The sequence below is a fragment of the Prunus persica genome, chromosome G1 (genome assembly GCF_000346465.2).
Source record: "Prunus persica cultivar Lovell chromosome G1, Prunus_persica_NCBIv2, whole genome shotgun sequence".
Classification (NCBI taxonomy): Eukaryota; Viridiplantae; Streptophyta; class Magnoliopsida; order Rosales; family Rosaceae; genus Prunus; species Prunus persica.
In genome coordinates, this window is record NC_034009.1 from 36601618 (window position 1) to 36620231 (window position 18614).

Consider the following 18614-nt stretch of genomic DNA (forward strand, 5'->3'; position numbering starts at 1 on the left):
CACGGCAAACAAAAGGCGTTCGTTTAAACCAATTTGATAAATTCGATAAACGTTTTTTCTTGGAGCTTCCTCCCAATTGAATCGTCTCTGTCTTCTCATTTGAGTTGAGCATCCTCCACATCACATGCACGTCATCGTACTCACAACTCCTTATATCATTTTGTAGCTTTGGTAGCCCTGTTCACATTAATCTCAAATCTTCATCAAACATAATCATACTTAAATAATAATCACATGTTAATATATAATTACGTATATTTTTTTTATATAAATAAATGCAATAAATTGCATCTAGTTACGTAAAAGTTAATTTAATGAAGCATGCATGTTTTGTGTTCTAATCTCTCATTTCCTAATATCATATATGTCAAAAGAAGAAAAAAAAAAACATCAAATGACTTACCTGATTTGCGAATGCCAAGGCGGGTAGTGACCCGGCTACAAAATTTTTGAACCGGATACTTCATCTTTCGCGACCACCACTCCATTGGGATTGAACGAATCCAAATTAGGATCACAATATCTGCTTTAAAGAATTTAAATTTAAATTTGGAACCAAAATAAGATAATTTATAGAAATTAAGATGACGATGATATGATAATTGCAACTAATTAACTCACTCTTTTGTCTTATGTGGACCTCTCTCCTCTCGGAGAGAAGCTTCTTATAATCTTCTATGGATGTCCCCTATCAACGATTTTCTGATTGCCTTCCTCAAACTGAATTAACTTCTTCTTTTTTTGACTTTCGCCTAACTCGAAAAAATTATGATGCGATTATGTATTCTCATATTCTATCATTTGCCAGACGTCGGTTTACAGTTTGGGCTATGTCCATATTCAACGCCTTTTACTTTGGAGTGTATTTCTGTAACTCACTACCTTAACTTAAGGTGTATTGTGCCATCTGTATTATAATAAATTAATTTATTTTTATAAAAAATAACAAATATTTAACATTGAAAAATAAGTTATGAAGAATATTTATTGTCAGTTTTGATTTGATCGGTTGATGTTGTGTTTTTTCATGTTCAAGGATTTCAATCGTCACTCTTATAGTATGCCGGTGTCTTAGTCGCACCACTACTCCATGCCCTCCACCATCGTCTCTGTTAACATTAAACCCATTTTCTTATCCAAAAAAAAAAAACATTAAACTCATTTAGCCTCTCTTAATTTTAAGAACATTCACAGTGGAGGGTGTATTTTTGGGGGTGTAAAGCCACATTTACATCCCCTTTACACCTTAGGGGGATGTAAATGTGGTTTTTACTAGGGGTGGACACTCAAACTGGTGAACCGAAAATTCGAGCCGAACCGTACTGAACCAAACCGGAAAAAAATCGAGTTGACTAAAAAGTCAACAACCGGTCAAAAATAGAACCGGACCGATTTCGGATTCAGTTCCATGTCTTCAAAAATCGAACCGGACCGAACCGAACCGGTCAAATTAAAAAAAATATTTTTTTAATATATATTTATATTTAATGCTATATTTTTGATTTCACTAAAAAAAATCTAATATTTATCCAAGTTCAATGTTAAAATATCTCTCTTTTCTAACTTTAATATTTATTTTTTATATGAAATTGAATAATTTGTTAATTTTCAAGTAAAAAAATAATATTTCAATTGAGAATTGTATTAAAAAATAATTTTAAAAAATAATTTTTATAATCCAGTTCAAAATCGAACCGGAACCGAACCGGACAGTTTTTGAAATTTTTTTATTAAAACCGAACCAAACCAAATCGGATGAATAGTACAGAATCGGTTCTAATTTGAGGCAAAAATCAGTCCAAGCCAAACCGTGTCCACCCTTAGTTTTTACTCAAACATGCAAGATGTAAATTTAAAAATGTATAATTGATTTTGCACACTTTTGTCCACATTTTCTCATGTAGGTCTCACCTGCAAGGGATGTAAAAAATGATGTATATCTGCATCTAAATTTGCATCTCACGGTTGTGATACAAGTTTACAATCATTTACACCTCCCCATTGCAGGTGATTTCGATCACAAATGGTGTATATTTAACATACACCTCATTATACAACCCCCACTGAAGATGTTCTAACATTAAACCAATTTAGCCTATCTTAACGTTAAACCCAACCGCTAATCACCCTCATGAGGTTTTGGTTTTTGTTGGGACTCACATAATTGAGCTCTTGATCATTTTTAAGTCCAATAGGAAAAACTATATTTTTCAGTATCCATGGTGTAAAAATGCTTTAATAATAGTAGTGAGTGAGCATACACATTGGATTATAATCGTTTGTGTCACATTTGTACAACACAATTTCAATATTTTATTTTATTTAATGAGTTACCTGCATAAAACTTCCAAAGTTCAATTTATATTTCAAGTGGGTACTCGATTTTGTAAGAACATAATTGTGCATTAAGTCCACTCCTTTATACTCAAGTTTGAATCTTCGAATTCTCCCATTTAAATTATATAAAGTTTAATAAATTAATCAAATTTATATACGTTATCTATATTTATAAAGTTCATTGAGTAAATATTAAGCAAAAAAAGAATAAGAAAAAGCATCCGTTGGTTTTGGAAATGTTTTTATTTGTCTGCTGACACATCGTCCGTTAATTTTTCGCGGAATAAATAAAAAGTTACAGGAAACCTCAACATCTTCCGATAGCTTCTTCCGCCTTGATAAACAAAGTCCGTTTGAACATCGAGCGTAACAAAATAAGACCAAACAATACAAAATGAAATAATAATAAAAGATATCGCTGGTTGCTCTGCTAGGGCAACCTGGGTGTTGTTGATCGTCGCGCGAATAATAACAGAAAAAAGGAGAGGTCAACCGGATAGCCATGTCCAGGGCTCGAGTCTACGCAGACATCAACGTCCACCGCCCTAGAGATTACTGGGATTACGAATCTCTCACGCTTCAGTGGGGGTAAAAATAACAATTGAAATCAAAATATTTGATTTATTTGTCTTACTTTTATATGAATCGTTAATTGGCAATCTAGGTTAGATTATAGCTTTCTGGTTTGTGTTGTATGCTTTCAAATGCTTCAAATTGGTTGAAGGTGCAGCAAAAATGATAATGCTGTCTGTTCTATCTTTGCTGCATTGCATTGTTTTGTGTGTGCTGCAATTGAAGGTTCCACGGTCGGGGTACTTGCTGCAGTTTGAATAATTGAATCAGATAAACTTGTTTTTGTGTTCCCTTGGTCTATCAATGTAGCTAGAACCAACAAGTGTTAGTTTGATTGTTGAGGCTTACCACTGGTTACTTGTTTGATTATTTGATTTTCATGGGATTGGACTGCAATTCTTGGAAGGAATCAGTGATTTTAGAGGTTTTTTTAATTTTTGTTGTTGTTTCTTTTGAGGTTTTCACCATGAATTTTTAAGGTGCATTTTCCCAACTATTTTTCTTATTTTTGCTTAATATTTTTTCTTGCTCAGTGATCAAGATGACTACGAGGTTGTTCGGAAGGTTGGCAGAGGAAAATACAGTGAGGTCTTTGAAGGTGTAAATGTCACCAACAATGAAAAATGCGTTATCAAGATCCTTAAACCCGTCAAGAAAAAGAAGGTGTGTTTTATTAAAGTTGTTCCTGTACTTTTGGGATATAACTGTCATGCTGAAGAAAACTTCGAGTCTTGGTAATGATACGATGAACAAAAGTGCATGTATGTCAGAAGTTGTTTTATTTACATTTCCTTATATAATTTAACTGAAACATAGTAATGGTATTCATGCAGATAAAGAGGGAAATAAAGATACTACAGAATCTTTGTGGAGGTCCAAATATTGTGAAGCTGCTTGATATTGTCCGGGATGACCACTCAAAAACTCCTAGCTTGATCTTTGAATATGTGAACAGTGCAGATTTCAAAGTGTTGTACCCCACACTGACAGATTACGACATTCGCTACTATATATATGAACTTCTCAAGGTTTTTTATCCTGCTGCTAAACATTGATTTTTCTAACTAATTGTACCCCGGCCCACCCTTTTCTCTTAATACTTGGATAACCCTGATGTAACAGACACAGACACAGAGGTTGAATGCCATGATTCTGACCTGTACTGGTTTAGCTTTTGCATGATTGGCTAATTCAAAACTTATCTCGTGATTGCAGGCATTGGATTACTGCCATTCGCAGGGCATAATACATCGAGATGTCAAACCTCACAATGTTATGATCGATCATGAGCTGCGAAAACTTCGCTTGATTGATTGGGGTCTCGCTGAATTCTACCATCCTGGCAAAGAGTACAATGTCCGAGTAGCTTCAAGGTAGAACCTCTTTTATCATTTAACTTTTTAACCAATCAATTGAATTGTTAGTTTTCATCTAGATTCTTAAAAGACATAATGACTCATCCTTTTTTCTTTTTTTTTTCCTCTACGGGTAGGACTCGGGTTGTATCAACCCAAACTTTGGACAACCCAGGCAATAATCATTGATGAGTTGAGTAAATATGGACATAATTTCTTAATTTGAATAATAGTTGTAGGGACTCAGATAAACTAAGGATTTGATAGTTGAATTAGTTGTAAGGACTGTTAGCATGGTGCATGTGCAGCTATTTCTTAACAGTTATCAAATAGCACTTGCAGTGAAATTCAGTTTGTGACCAATAGATTCCATGGTGCCTGATGGCGAATAGGTTTATTAGTTACTTCCATGCTGACCTCTTACATTGTTAACATGCAAATCTTTGTTTTCTTAGCAGAAAGTTGATAAATTTAAATGCTGTTTATCAGGCACTATAAGGGGCCTGAACTCCTTGTTGATTTGCAAGACTATGACTATTCTTTAGACTTGTGGAGCCTTGGATGTATGTTTGCAGGAATGGTGAGGGTTATGCTGCCCCTGTTATTTCTGTGTATTTCTGTGTATCCAATTATTTTGTAACAGCTACATTTTGTTCACCATGATAGACTTTTCTAAACAAGGTGTTCTTTTTCCTTGCAGATCTTTCGGAAGGAACAATTCTTCTACGGTCATGACAATCATGACCAGCTAGTGAAAATTGCTAAGGTAATTTTGGTTTCATACTTGCTTGAAGATCTTACAATTATAGGCAATCTTTCACCTATATATCCTAATGCGTTTCAACCACCAAAACTAGTTCTTCATTGCACTGTCTAAAAGTCTTCTTAAGATTGTTTAGTTTTCCCTGTTGTCTGTGAGTTGATCATACATTTATTGTTATTTAGTTGTGACACTGAGGTTTCATAAACGGCCAAATAGAAATTGAGTACTTATTAGCAATACAGCGCAAATGTTCATATAATTTGTTATCTTATGTAGATAACTTCTTCTTCAGGTTCTTGGAACGGACGAATTACATGCATATTTGAATAAATATCACCTTGTCCTTGATCCTCAGCTCGATGCTCTTGTTGGAAGGTATATCTTCTCATCTTTAGCATGGAACCGGAACGTAAACTTAGATGATCTTAGATGTGCGTGAACATTCCACTGCCATAACACAATAAAGTTATAAGGGGCTTGGTAGGGCTTCAGGGTATCAATCATTATGGTTGAAAGAATAAAACAGTGGCTTTAGGCCTCTGGTTCCTATGTAACCAAAAAAATGAAATACATTGCTTTGTCTGTCTTTTCATTAGTTGTTTCTGGCATGATACTCACATGGCATCCCTCCTGCTTTTGAATTCTGATTCAGGCACAGCAGGAAACCGTGGTCAAGATTTATCAATGTGGATAATCAACATCTGGTTTCTCCAGAGGTAATTTCTTTTTCTTTTTCTTCTTCTTCTTCTTCTCCTCCCCCGGAAACAAACTTTTAGAAGATTTACCTTATATTCACGTATTTGTCATTCCTTAATAGTGATTATTTGGTCTTTTTCATGATGTCTAGGCCATTGATTTTCTAGATAAGCTTCTTCGATATGATCACCAGGAAAGGCTTACAGCAGGAGAAGCAATGGTATTATTTAAGATTTAGCAGCTGTTTCTTTTTCCCTCATGTGTGTTTAATATATATGTCAAAATACACAATTGTTTAGATACAAAACCTTAAGTATTGTAATAAGATGCATATTATGTTCGATGGTTAAGCACGAAATAGAATTTTCACTGTTGGGTTCCTATATTCTATGTTTCAGGCACATCCATATTTCTCCCAAGTGAGAAGTGCAGAAAATAGCCGGATGCGGACTCAGTAACAGTAGACTCCCACAGAATCCTTTGGTAAACAAGCTTGTATCCCCTTTTTCTTTGGCTGTAGCCTGTGTATGATCACAAACAAAAAAAATATTTACCTAGCTTAGGCTGTTCATTGCATCCATTTGTTATGATATATATATTTTTTTAACTGCTGGTATTCTTTCTTCTCTCCCCCGATTGCGTACTTGTAATTTTTACTAATTTCAATTCAGCAATTAATCAGAATGCAATGCAACAGTATTTCATTTGTCTCGAATTCTTTTTGCTTTGTTTTGCGTATTTTAGGTTCTGGATTATGCTGATCTGTATTCAAGTTTCAAATACAATCTTCGATTTAACAAACGTGCACATTTATTACATATTCGAGAAAAGCTTTAGCTAATTAAAATCCCAGAGTCTAGGAAGGACTATGCAGAAGAAGATTCGAGAGATGAAGCTTCAAACAATTTTCTACAGGTCCTTCTCACTTGGGATTGTTTTTCTCATTTCTGAAGGCGAGGAAAACATGTATAAACATCAGATTTGGGATGTTTTGCTTCTGCATGCTCCCTGCACTTCACCTCAGACGTGGTGCAAATAAAAACCTGCATGCACACCTTGCACTGCAATCATCAACCACCATCTTGTATCAGAAACAAAGCAAGTGCTCAAAGTACCAGAAATTTTTATGCAAAGTAGCTTCATCTACAAGTTCATTCTCTTACGACAATCTCGCAGTCAAAAACAAAAAAAGGAGCTAGAAAGAGGACTACCTGTATTGTCATTGATTTCTTGTTTGACTCAAGCTGGCTTCCTGCTCACCCAAAGATACAGAAATTAATCACCAACTTATAAGTTCCCCTGTTTACAAAAGTCTCTGTTTGGTGGCTTAGAACTTAGAATTTAGAGTACCTTTGGCAGCAGCTTTTTGCTTCTCCATGTTCCTCTGGCGAGCCATCTTGGACTTCTGACCGTTGCCTCCTCCCATTGCTTTTCCTTCTTCTCCGAGTACTTGCAGGACAGGTTTGCTACTAGTAGTTGACAGAAGAAGCACAAGGCTTTAAGAATGGCCAAGAAATAGAGATGATGACGAGGTACATTATATAGATCACTTCTCATCAGTTAGGTATTGTTGGATCCAGGAAAGAAACCACACATATCCAAGGGCTACCAAGAAACTTCCCCTTGAGCCTTGAGGCCAATGAGGGCAGCTATAGATTGAGACATAAACACACAAACCACAGACCACACCAATGTGAAACAAACTTTATATTTTTAATTTTCCACCAAGGTCTATAAGATGTTTCATTTAGATTGACCCAACCAAACCAATTAATGGATGCCACACATATTGGTATGCTCAGTAGTGATACTTGAACAGCTGGAGCTCACAACAATTTGTGGTGCCGATATACTTGGTAGTAGATAGTGGTGGACCCATGCTACCCAATACGGTGAAGCATCCATCGGAGCGTGCACAAGGCAATGCACACTACTCTTTTTCTTCAGTCAAGAGTCATAGTTAGGTGGTAGTTTGGAAGCTACAACAATAAATTCAAGGCCCAATTATGTTTTGGTCCCCTAGTTTTCTTTTGAATGATAGAAAAACGAGGATTTCAACTTAGAATTTTAAAAAAATATTTGATTGAGAATATCAGTAGATCAATAACTACTTGATTTTGGTTATTGTAGTTGTAACAACATTTGACTCTGTAGTTTTAATTTTCACAATTTGTATGTTTTCGATTTTAGAATTCTTCAACTGTAACAACTTTTTATTGTAAGACATTTCCTCACATTTTCACACAAATAAATTAATCCTAAATTGAATAGACAAGAAAAAAGGTACCAAAACAAGAGTCATTCTATAATTAGGGCCTTCTATATGGCTCTAGGTGAGGTCCTATCTCTTAACCCTTAGATCGGACTAACTAATTTGATCCAAGGATTAAGAGATAGGGCCTCAACTAATGGTCATATATAAGACCCTAACTATAGAATTCTTGACCAAAACAATCAATCACCCATTTGTGGGTTTTTACACGAAATTATAAACTCCTCATGTGGACCTTCATATTAGTCAAATAATTATTTTATTAAACTTAAGTGAAGTTACTATTCAGATGATTCATACGGCTAATATGAAAGTCCATATCAATGGATATATATTACACTCTCATCATAGAACAACTCGAATTTTTGCCTACTCGGTCTTATTTGGAGGCCCAAACTAGCTAGGCCCAATTTCGGAAGCCCAATAGAGTGACCTTGACAATATGTCAACTGATTGGCTGATTCCTTGAGTCCCAAAAATAAAAGTTCCAAAAAGTGAAAAGGATCCCAAAAAGGAAACCGGATACGTTGAGTGGGTTCCCTCCAAGTGCAAAGTCCAAAGTCCACGAAGCTGACCAGGACGTCCCAAAATCAAAACCCGCAATGCACATGACTCCATCTACCGTCATTAAAACCTCAAACACCAACCAATCAATCACCGCCGTCACCAAATTGCAAGGGACAGGATAAGAACGAAAAACGCTTCGCTAAAAAGACAAATTTGACCCAGAAAAGGTCGAGCAGCTTCACAATCACTGTAAAATAATGCATGCACAATTTGACCTTAACCAATACGGTGACGAAACGTGTCCATCGGAAAAAGTGACGCCAGGGCAAAGCAAAAAGAGCATAATTAAAACATCAGAATATGCTTCGCTCTGCTCTGCAAATATCCCTTTCTCTTTGCTCACCTATGATTATTTTAATTTTAATTAATTTATTTACATAATCTCTCTTTTTTCCTCTATAAACTATTCAAACTCATCGCCATCGCTCTTTAATTTTATTTGGCTTTCGTTCTCCAATTCGTTTGTTCGAAGCGTTTTGGAGTTTTAGTCATCAATATGGAGCTAGTACAGGACCTGTTTTTGACGGCGTCTTTCGCGCTGATTCTCTCTTTCCTGGTTGCGAAGCTCGTTGCCATGGCGGTGGCTGGCCGTCAATCGGAAGCGGAGTTCAGAGAGTGTGAGAATGCCGGTGGAGGTGTTGTTTTGGAGGAGGTGAGTTTCGAAGAGAGGAGACTGAAAGTGGAAAAGGCTTTTCACGGCCAGAGGAGGGTTGAGTTCGTCGGAGAAGTAAAGGAGGTCGATCAATTTCAATTCGAAGACAAACCGGTTCATCGAGTTGAGGAAATTGAAGAAACACTGCAGCATCATGAAGAAGGTCGTGAATTGACGGAGAAGGTGTTGGAGGAAGAAGGTTTGGGAGGAGAAGAGTCGGTGGCCGTCGGATTGCCGGAGAATCCATCGTACGGCGAGGAGAAGGTGTCGGTTGAGAAAGCGAGAGACTTCGATCATCAAAACTTGGAGAACAGAGAAGTTGAAGAAATTGGGGCGGAATCAGCAACGAACGACGTCGTTACTGCACAATCTGAGGAGCTTAGTGCTGTGGCTTTCGATGAAGCAAAGGGAAAGAGCGAAGCGAATGAGATTAAACTGAAAGCTACCGACTTTGATCGTGAACGTGGCCACGAGGCTCAGCAAAGCTCGGAGAAGAGAGGAGTTGAAGAAATTGGCGCTGAATCAGCAACAAACGATGTCGTTTCTGCACAACCTGAGGAAGTTAGGGCTGAGGCACACGTGGCCAGTGAGGTTAAATTCAACAATTATAGTGATGAGGATGATTGGGAAGGGATTGAGAAGAGTGAGTTGGATGATGATTTTACTGCTGCTGTGAAATTTGAAGGACGATGATCGCTTGGCAAATATTGGCGGTCGCGGTGTGCAGGTGGAGCTATATTGAATTTCGAAGGGGGCATTTGAACCTCAGCCTACGGCTCTCAACTCTTCTTCAGATTTGTGCCAAGTGGTACTAGACTTCCTGTTATTTTTCTCTGTTGATATAATTAGTTTGTGTAGCTATGCATATCTTTATGCTTGCTTTACTGGTGTCTCAATTCTAATATGGTGGAGATACAAAATGGTGAAATCAGAAAATGGTAATTTGAACCTAGATATCTTACACCTTACCATGAAAATATAAATGTAAATTGCTAGATTGGGGATTGAGAAAAACAAGAGTAAAATGTCAGGCATAAATCAATTGCATTATACTTGAACTATGGGAATTATTAGTTTGCCCAAAAGGTGTAAATTGAACTATGGGAACAATTGTTGTTAGAGATAAGATATTACAGAGAAATATGAGGTTTCATGTAAAGTTAGATTAGAAACAGAGGGCCTATTAATGTCGTTGTTGCTTCTTCTTGTATACGTCGGCAATGTGCATGACAAAAGCTATAATCACATTAGCAACATACATTTTAATGATCTGCAATGTTTTTCAGAAACTTTGTGTTCTGTTTTACCTTCTTGATAGATAATCAGTTGAACTAGAATGAGAAAAAGTAACCAAATGCAGCAAATGATAGATTCAAATGTTTCATGGGATTGGATTGTTACAATTCCAACTAGTTTACAGTTTGCCATATGCTTTAAAATGGTCCTGCTCATTGCTTTTAGTTATCTTTATGACTTATCCCTTGTCTTGATTTTCTTATCTTGTATTCTCCCTAGGTTTTCATAAATCATGCCTCTCCACATCAATGTTTTTTTTAGCATATGAAAAGTATAGAATGCAACATCTGAGCTTTAGTTACTTAGCATTACATTGAAAGAGTCTTCAGTCTCCACCCTACGTCCACCCTTGACAGATCGCATATAACTTGGTTTAGTGTAAAAATTTCAGGCCACTTGATGACATCGTTGGTCTATATCTTGACCTTTCTAACCTCAGGTGCTATTATCCTGGGTTTGATTAAATCTTCCAAAAAAGAGAAAAAAAAAAAGAGAAGAAGAATAAGTCAATTTTATTCAGAAAAGAAACAAAAAGACAGAACAAAATCAGAGGTTATGTTCTTAGGAGATCAGAACAACAGTGTGTCTTATACAACTAAATGGTAATGCTGTTCTGAAATTTGTACATGAATGAAAGAAAAACCTTTTCCTGGGTAAAGGAAAATCAGTTGGCTTCGAAGGATACCCCTCTTCTTCACAAAATCTCTGTTATTTCTTTCCCTCTTATGTCTGTTGTGCATGTATGCGTGCATAGATAGATGTGATTTATCTTTTGTTTCTTGGCAATGTCATTTGGTTGTTGTTAAAGTTAAATTATTCACATATAGTTTTACAATGTTTTTTGGTTGTATTTTCTCTGCAATTTTTCCTTAATATATTAGGTTTCTAATCGTTGAATTTTCTCATTGACCCTGGCATTACATGAGTTGTCATAGGAGTTGTCGTAGTTATTGTCATAGGAGTTGTCATAGTTATTGTTGGGCACACAATTGGTGGCATGTATAGAATATTTGTCGTTCTGTCCTATCTCTGTGCTTAAGATAAACAGCACACCTGTACCAAGCTAAGTGTATCAGAAGAAGTAACTTCAATACTACTGATGCAAAGGGCAAATACTTTGATTTATTTCATAACAGAGTTACAGCATGGAAAATTAAAGAGCTACAGAACAGAAGTAGAGAGGTTTTATTTGTTTTTTTTTTCTTTCTTGTCCTCTAAGGCATTGCTGGAAAAGAGTTATCTGATTTTAGTAAAATCAGTGAAGATTTTCATGGACCTAATTCATCCTCTCATCGTGACCATATCCTCCACCACCCCCACCTACCCCACCACCACCATAACCTGGGCCTGTGCCCGAGCCTCCACCAAACCCACCACCTCCTCCAACACCATTACCAAATCCGCCACCATTGCCACCATTACCACCATGCCCAACACCACTTCCAAAGCCACCACTGCCATCACCATAGCCTCCACCTTTACCGCCACCATTGCCTGTACCACTCCCACCACCACCAAAACCATAACCAGGCCCTGCCCCGTAACCATCAGCTGTCAGCCCTTGATAAGTTGCCTCTTCACCGTGCCAATTCTTTAACCCATTGTCCAAATCAAGTCTCTTGTCTCTGAGATCTATCAGAGACCTCCCTTCTCTGGTGGCTTGAACAGATACATAACTGAAAAGCCCCATAGCAATGAGACTCCATGAAACTACATTACTCCTTGCCATGACTTCTCCTTCAGATTGCAACTTTACCTTAAAAAAGAGATGAGATATTAGGTCAGTATTATAACAAAACGAGAGAGAGAGAGAGAGAGAGAGAGAGAGAGAGAGAGAGCACTATGTTCTGTGACGTCTTTTAGTTTTCCTCTTTACCAGTTCTGAAGGGACTTTGAAGATCACTGTGGCTGAGAGAGAGAGAGAGAGAGAGAGAGAGAGAGAGAGAGAGCCTAGCTTAAAATCGTGGCACAAAAATGAGAGGCAGGGGTTCTGTAGCGGGGGTCCTTAGATTTATAAGGTTGTTCTTGTTTCATAGGGTATGGGTTTCTAAGAGGTGCGCAGCAGATTGGCGGGGAAGGTAGCTTGCAAGGTTGGTGTGATTACATGAATCGTGCCAGTGAGTCTGGTGTTGAGGGCGATTTGCATGACCACAAGGGTGCAAAGTTGCTGCATCACCTTCGCTTGCACATTTATTGGGCTTAGTTTGCAATGGGCTCTTAGCCATTCAATTTCTTTCCTAGAGTTCCCAAAACCAACCAACGGAACAAAGGCTTGGGATTTCATGTTCAATAACCAGGAAAGAAGGGGTAGAAGGCTAAGGACAGAGAGAGAAAATGGGCCGGAGATTAAGATATGATAGAATTAGATACTGTTGTTAAAATAATAACTTGGCAATAAAAAATAAACAATGAGATTCAATTAGTTTCTTTCTAGAAAAAAAAAAAAAAGGGAAAAGTTTAGGTATACTCCTTGAATTTTTGCTCATATTTAACATTGAATTTTTAATATTTTCTGTTATTTGGAATTTAGCTGAGTTTGATGGTGTTGAGTGCAGAAATAGACAATAGAGAGAGAAAGAAAGAATAGATTAGCAGAGTAGATTAAAAGGAATCCAATCTGAATAATGTAGAACACCGCGGGAAACATAATTCACGGAGGAGGATTGCTGAATTTTTGTGATAAAAAATAGGATATGAGTGATGGCCGACAGTTCTGACTCTGAGGGTCGTATTGCGTTGAAAGTGAGGTATTAAATTCCTAAACCCCGTTAAAATGCAAACTGACCAACCCTCTATTTCATGGGCCCTACCGGTTGGGAAACTATAGTTAGATGTCAAATCCAACGCGTAGGAGAAGTCAGCTTGTAAAAAACTACAAAAACCACCTCAAGCTGACTTGGCCTCCACATTAAATTTGACATCTCCTTGACAGTTTGGGTTTCTAATACGGGCTTCTAAATTATAGAATAATACTGTATGACATTGATGATATTTCCACTAAAAATACGTTATATGTCAATTTTTTATAAATAAATCTGATTTTTTTACAAGCTGTATTTAAAAATAATTATTTACATTTAGAATAAATTTTTAGAAAGACAAAAAACCAAAGACGCCATAACCACCTCCCTCCCACCCCAACCCAACCCAATTTCCCCACTCCCACTGCTTGCCGCCCCCTCCCTCTCTCTCTCTCTCTCTCTCTCTCTCTCTCTCTCTCCATAAAAATCTGCAAGATCTCTTAAATCATGGGAGCAGAAAACAAAACCAATATCATATATTCTAAGTATGTCAGGAGTATCCATCACTTAAACCTAGTTCGAAAAAAATTCTAAATCTTCAACTTGAGTTTTCATTTTCAAGCATAGCTCAAGAGAAAAAAAAAAGTAAACTGTAAACTGGGTTGGTGTTTTTTGTCTTAATATGTATTAGAAAGTGAGCGATGGAGGAGGAGGAGAAGGAGAATCCTAATCCCTTTGGTAATATTGTGGAGAAAAATCAACCAAAAGAAAAAAGGCGTTATGATGCTCTCTACACGTCGATCCAATGAAATAGAGATATGGTTGTTGTTTATGGAATAGAGAGATGGACGGAGGAAGAAAATGATAGGGAGGGCGCGTACGTCAAGGGAGCCAGGGTCGGGGTGGGTGGTGGTTCTTCTGTCTTTTGGATATTCTTATTTTCCCAATTTTATTTTAAAGATAAAAACATATTTAACGTCCGGCTGTATAAAAAAGATTTAATTATTTAAAAATAATAGTAATACGTGGTATATTTTGAATGAAAGTATTACCAGCTGACGTGGTGGTACGGTATCATTGTATAATTTCTCATTGGTGGACATAGTGCCCTAAATTATGATAAAACAAAGATGTTAGCTTTTAAAATATATTTTTTAAGCTAAATAGACAAAATCAAATCACGGGGCCTGAATTATGATAATTAAGCCTTTTCTTTTTGTTTTTTTTAGTATAAATAATAGTTTAAACAATAGAAGAAGGGATTTCTCACACACACATATACACAACTGATGTTATGAGAGTTCAAATATGAATGCAAGGGAATGGACCCACGATCCTTACTAAAAGGTTTAACTTTATATATATATAATTTAAATTTTGCCTGGTTGGTTTGAAATCAAGTAAGAATGCCAATAAACGAGGTCATGGTCCCATTATTTTAGATGCCTTATAGCGACAACAAATATAAATGTATATTCTTTTTTACTTTTATATAAACGATAGTTTAATTATTCTAAATCAATTTAATATATGAAAAGGGAAATTCGAATTTGAATACAAGAGAATGGACTCACAGTTCTTACTAAAAGGCTACCCCACATCTGCTATAATTGCATATTCTAAAGCTTAACACTAATTACATGTTTTATTCACTTGCCTTTCCCTCCCTTTACTTCATTCAATGAGGATGGACACATGGTGTAATTCACCTTATCAGATTCAACTGAAAAAGCATACCTCAATTAATATGAAAACCAAATTGAATATCACAAAATTTTCACCACACCTCAAACCAAAACACGAGCAAATTCACAATAAAAACGAATCTGAAATCAATCCAAATTATAATAAACAAAAAGAAACGAAAACCTAATTAGCAACTTAATTAATCAAAGATGAAATCACCAAAAATCATACTACAATATAATCGAATACCTCAAAAAACGAATATGAATTCACAAGAAAAAATCGAATACCTCAAAATCAAAGATCACAAATCTCACCAAGCTCCAATCGAATCTCATGCAGCACAATATCAATCAAAAAATTACCAAATCAAACAAGAAAGAAAAAAAAAATTGAAGCAATAGAACTCCAATCTACACCTCACACCAAACATCAAGCTCAGAAGAATCAAAAAAGGAGATCTGGAACCACATCATACTGCCAAACAGGTTTCGGTTATGAGGTCACCAACGTAAATTTCAAGAAATTCCTATCCTAGCTAGCGAGTTTTGGACATGTTTAAAAAAATTCAAACCAAAAGGTCAAAATCATAATCTAACATAGAAAATAAATCCAAAAATCGACAGCGGTTGATTTTTGGGTTTATTTTGGGTGTGTTTCTATACATTAAATAGTGTAGGGTATATCGTCTAGGAATGGGTTTTCCACTAATTTTGTAAAAAGAAAAAAAAAAAACCCCCTCTATTTCATAGGCCCTACAGGTTAGGAAACTTTAGTTAGATGTCAAATCCAATGTGTAGGGCAAGTCAGCTTGGAAAAAACTACAAAAACCACCTCAAGCTGACTTGGCCTCCACATTAAATTTGACATCTCCTTTACAGTTTGGGTTTCTGATACGGGCTCGTTGGTGGGCATAGTGCCCTAATTTATGACAAACAAAGATGTTAGCTTTTAAAATATTTTTCAAAAAGCTAATTAGACAAAATAAAATTATGGGGCTTGAATTATGATAATTAGGCCTTTTCTTTTTGCTTTTTCAGTACAAGTAATAGTTTAAATTATAAAAAAAAAAGATTTTTCATATTTTTTTCATACACATACACAACTGATGTTATGAGAATTCGAATATGAATACAAGAGAATGGACCCACGATCCTCACTAAAAGGTTTAACTTTATATATATATATATATATATAATTTAAATTTTACCTTGTTGGTTTGAAATCAAGTAAGAATGCCAATCAACGAGGTCATGATCCCATCATTTTAGCTGCCTTATAGCGACAACAAATATAAATGTATATTCTTTTTTACTTTTATATAAACGATAGTTTAATTGTTCTAAATTAATTTAATATATGAGAAGGAGGAGTCGAACTTGAATGCAAGAGAATGGACTCACGTTCCTTACTAAAGGGCTAGCCCACATATGCTATAATTGCATATTCTAAAGCTTAACACTAATTACATGTTTTGTTCACTTGCCTTTCCCTCCCTTTACATCATTCGATGAGGATGGACACATGGTGTAATTCACCCTCTCATTATTTGTCACATATGACATTGCACTTTATTATGATTAATTTCATATAATATGCATAAATTTAACCATATTATTTTCCTTTTTGATATGAAGGATAATCATAAATAATATATGTAGCACAGAGGATGTATATTTTGATAAAAATATGATAAAATTTTATTAGATCAATAAGAATAAAGAGTGTAAAGGGAGCCAAATACAGATTTGAGGAACTAATTATTGAAAAGGAGTTTAGATTAAATATTTATAGGTGTCCATTCTAATCGGAAAAGACAATTCAACATACATGAGATAAGCAATCAAAAGAGAATTGACTTATTAAGACCCGTTTCAAATTATTTTTAGCATCTTTCTTTGGGAGGGAGAAAATGACATTCGAGCGACAAATTTCACAATTGTTTTATGCATGCATGTGGCTGCTGCTTTCGGCCAGTAAGCTTTTTCTATCAGTATATAATTTGAGATTATCATATTATTAACCTTGTAATTTTAGATTAATAGAATGCATGTAGACGGCTTTATTATATTGTTGAAGCCGGCACGGCAAACAATCGAACCGAAAACGAGGGGCCACAAAGTAAGATTCCATAAGCAATTTAGATTGGTGATTCTTCAAGAATTCAAAAACCATTGCTTGCTTGTTTGCATATAGAAATAAATAAATAAAAACATTGTATGATCTCTTTCACACCCACGCACTCTCTGTTGCTTTCCCATCGCCAGTTTGCCAGCTTAAAATCATGATTTTTTAAACTTATAAAACAAAGTTCACATAGCTTTCACATGTTTTCTTCTTTCTTAAATTTTCATATAATGGTAAGTAAGTAAACTTTTCTTTTTATAAGCGATAGTCTAAACTGCAAATCAATGTCACTTTTTAATAGGCTAGACCCATTGACGGTAAGTAAGTAAACTTAAAGATAAATAAACCTAAACAACAAAAAGATGGGAGATTCTAGAAGAAGAAGAAGAAGGCGATTTCAATATTTTATGTGGGTAATCCAACCCTTAATTCATGTTTATCACTAATGAACTAACTACTTTAAAAAATGTGAAATGTTCTAAATAAAAACTCACCCACTGCTAAAAGCAAAAGCAATAGAAAGAATCAACCAGACACTCGATCAATTATTAGTGGTAGCTGGTAGGGTATCTTCCAGCTAATGGACTTGATGAATTTTAGTGCTGGATATGAATACAGAATGTGCCTGTCCTTTTCTTCCACGATTTAATATCACAATAATAGCATTATCTAAAACTGATTCTTATGAATTACTATTAGGGCATAATGATGTTCTCACCTTGAGTTGATTGATATATATATAGTCTATTTCTATTGAGGGACACCCTTTAGGGTACCATATGAATTTTTTTTTCAACGATCCAAACCATATATTTTTTAAGTATACATTTGTAGATCATTTTTGCAAAAAATTAGATAAATCTGAAACCGTTTCGACATCCAATTGTTTCATACAAAATCAATGAACACGGTGCTTTTAGAAAGTACTAAAATTTTAATAACACAATTGAGTGGTCAAACGATATCGAATTCAAATAAATTTTTTTTTTGGTAGATATGATCTTTGAATGATTATCTAAAATATATATAGTTTGGATTAGTGAAATACAATGCAAAGTGGGCCCTATAAAGGTGTCCCTCAAATAAGTTACTTTGAGAGATCCTTCAATGAAAACTCTTTATATATATATATATATATTATATATATATATATATAGGGTGGATCCGTGACACCATATTTTATACACAAGTTTTGACACAATTTTTGAGCCATTAGATTACTCCACTTTCAATAGATGAGATTAAATATGACATAATTTTTTTACATAAAAAATAATAAATTTTTTTTTTCTCTCTTCTTCCTATTTTCTCGGAAAGTTAAATTTCTTTCATCAGACCCAAAAAAAAAAAAGAAGTTGATCTTTATATATAATTCTTTCTCTTTCTTTCAAAATGTTGTTCATGTTTTTGAATTTTTGGGTTTTGGATTTAGGGATTTTAATTTTCTCTTTCAACCAACATGACTGAGGACTAGCTGTTGGCAATTTTATATTTGTTTTGTGTAGCTTCATTTCTGAAACTCCAAACTTTGAACCAAGCTATTAAAAGC

At 35.4% G+C, this 18614-nt stretch overlaps 4 protein-coding genes across 5 annotated transcripts; 2 read left to right on the forward strand and 2 right to left on the reverse strand.

The window, feature by feature from the left end:
- LOC18788273 (casein kinase II subunit alpha-2) lies at positions 2630-6421 on the forward strand. Its single transcript, XM_007222506.2, has 10 exons — positions 2630-2925; positions 3444-3573; positions 3744-3938; positions 4126-4283; positions 4755-4845; positions 4966-5031; positions 5321-5403; positions 5681-5744; positions 5876-5944; positions 6123-6421. The coding sequence occupies exons 1-10, from the start codon at positions 2840-2842 to the stop codon at positions 6180-6182; spliced, it is 1002 nt and encodes a 333-aa protein (XP_007222568.1). The 5' UTR covers positions 2630-2839; the 3' UTR covers positions 6183-6421.
- LOC18789058 (uncharacterized protein At2g23090) lies at positions 6492-7414 on the reverse strand. The gene is made up of 3 exons (XM_007226042.2): positions 7075-7414; positions 6936-6976; positions 6492-6785 (listed from the first exon to the last, which is right to left on the reverse strand). The coding sequence occupies exons 1-3, from the start codon at positions 7148-7150 to the stop codon at positions 6666-6668; spliced, it is 237 nt and encodes a 78-aa protein (XP_007226104.1). The 5' UTR covers positions 7151-7414; the 3' UTR covers positions 6492-6665.
- Positions 8788-10484, forward strand: LOC18792453 (acyl-CoA-binding domain-containing protein 3). The gene has a single exon (XM_007222137.2). It carries the CDS (start codon positions 9060-9062, stop codon positions 9906-9908), a length of 849 nt encoding a protein of 282 aa, XP_007222199.1. The 5' UTR covers positions 8788-9059; the 3' UTR covers positions 9909-10484.
- On the reverse strand, positions 9468-14518 carry LOC109946453 (glycine-rich cell wall structural protein 2-like). Of its 2 annotated transcripts, none has more exons than XM_020554294.1 (2): positions 12388-14518; positions 9468-12267 (listed from the first exon to the last, which is right to left on the reverse strand). In XM_020554294.1, the coding sequence occupies exon 2, from the start codon at positions 12238-12240 to the stop codon at positions 11788-11790; it is 453 nt and encodes a 150-aa protein (XP_020409883.1). In that variant the 5' UTR covers positions 12241-12267; positions 12388-14518; the 3' UTR covers positions 9468-11787. The 2 variants fall into 2 exon arrangements, with proteins under 2 accessions (XP_020409883.1, XP_020409882.1); XM_020554293.1 differs by having other exon boundaries at positions 12353-14518.

What these genes read in the sequence shown, in the direction of transcription:
- LOC18788273 (XM_007222506.2), top strand. Translation starts at nt 2,840, where the DNA reads ATGTCCAGGGCTCGAGTCTACGCAGACATCAACGTCCACCGCCCTAGA. An exon ending in AATGTCCGAGTAGCTTCAAG is followed by an intron (nt 4,284 to 4,754) that starts GTAGAACCTCTT and finishes GCTGTTTATCAG; the next exon opens with GCACTATAAGGGGCCTGAAC. An exon ending in TTACAGCAGGAGAAGCAATG is followed by an intron (nt 5,945 to 6,122) that starts GTATTATTTAAG and finishes TCTATGTTTCAG; the next exon opens with GCACATCCATATTTCTCCCA.
- LOC18789058 (XM_007226042.2), bottom strand. Translation starts at nt 7,150, where the DNA reads ATGGGAGGAGGCAACGGTCAGAAGTCCAAGATGGCTCGCCAGAGGAAC. An exon ending in GCAAAAAGCTGCTGCCAAAG is followed by an intron (nt 6,977 to 7,074) that starts GTACTCTAAATT and finishes TTGGGTGAGCAG; the next exon opens with GAAGCCAGCTTGAGTCAAAC. An exon ending in AGAAATCAATGACAATACAG is followed by an intron (nt 6,786 to 6,935) that starts GTAGTCCTCTTT and finishes TGATGATTGCAG; the next exon opens with TGCAAGGTGTGCATGCAGGT.
- LOC18792453 (XM_007222137.2), top strand. Translation starts at nt 9,060, where the DNA reads ATGGAGCTAGTACAGGACCTGTTTTTGACGGCGTCTTTCGCGCTGATT.
- LOC109946453 (XM_020554294.1), bottom strand. Translation starts at nt 12,240, where the DNA reads ATGGCAAGGAGTAATGTAGTTTCATGGAGTCTCATTGCTATGGGGCTT.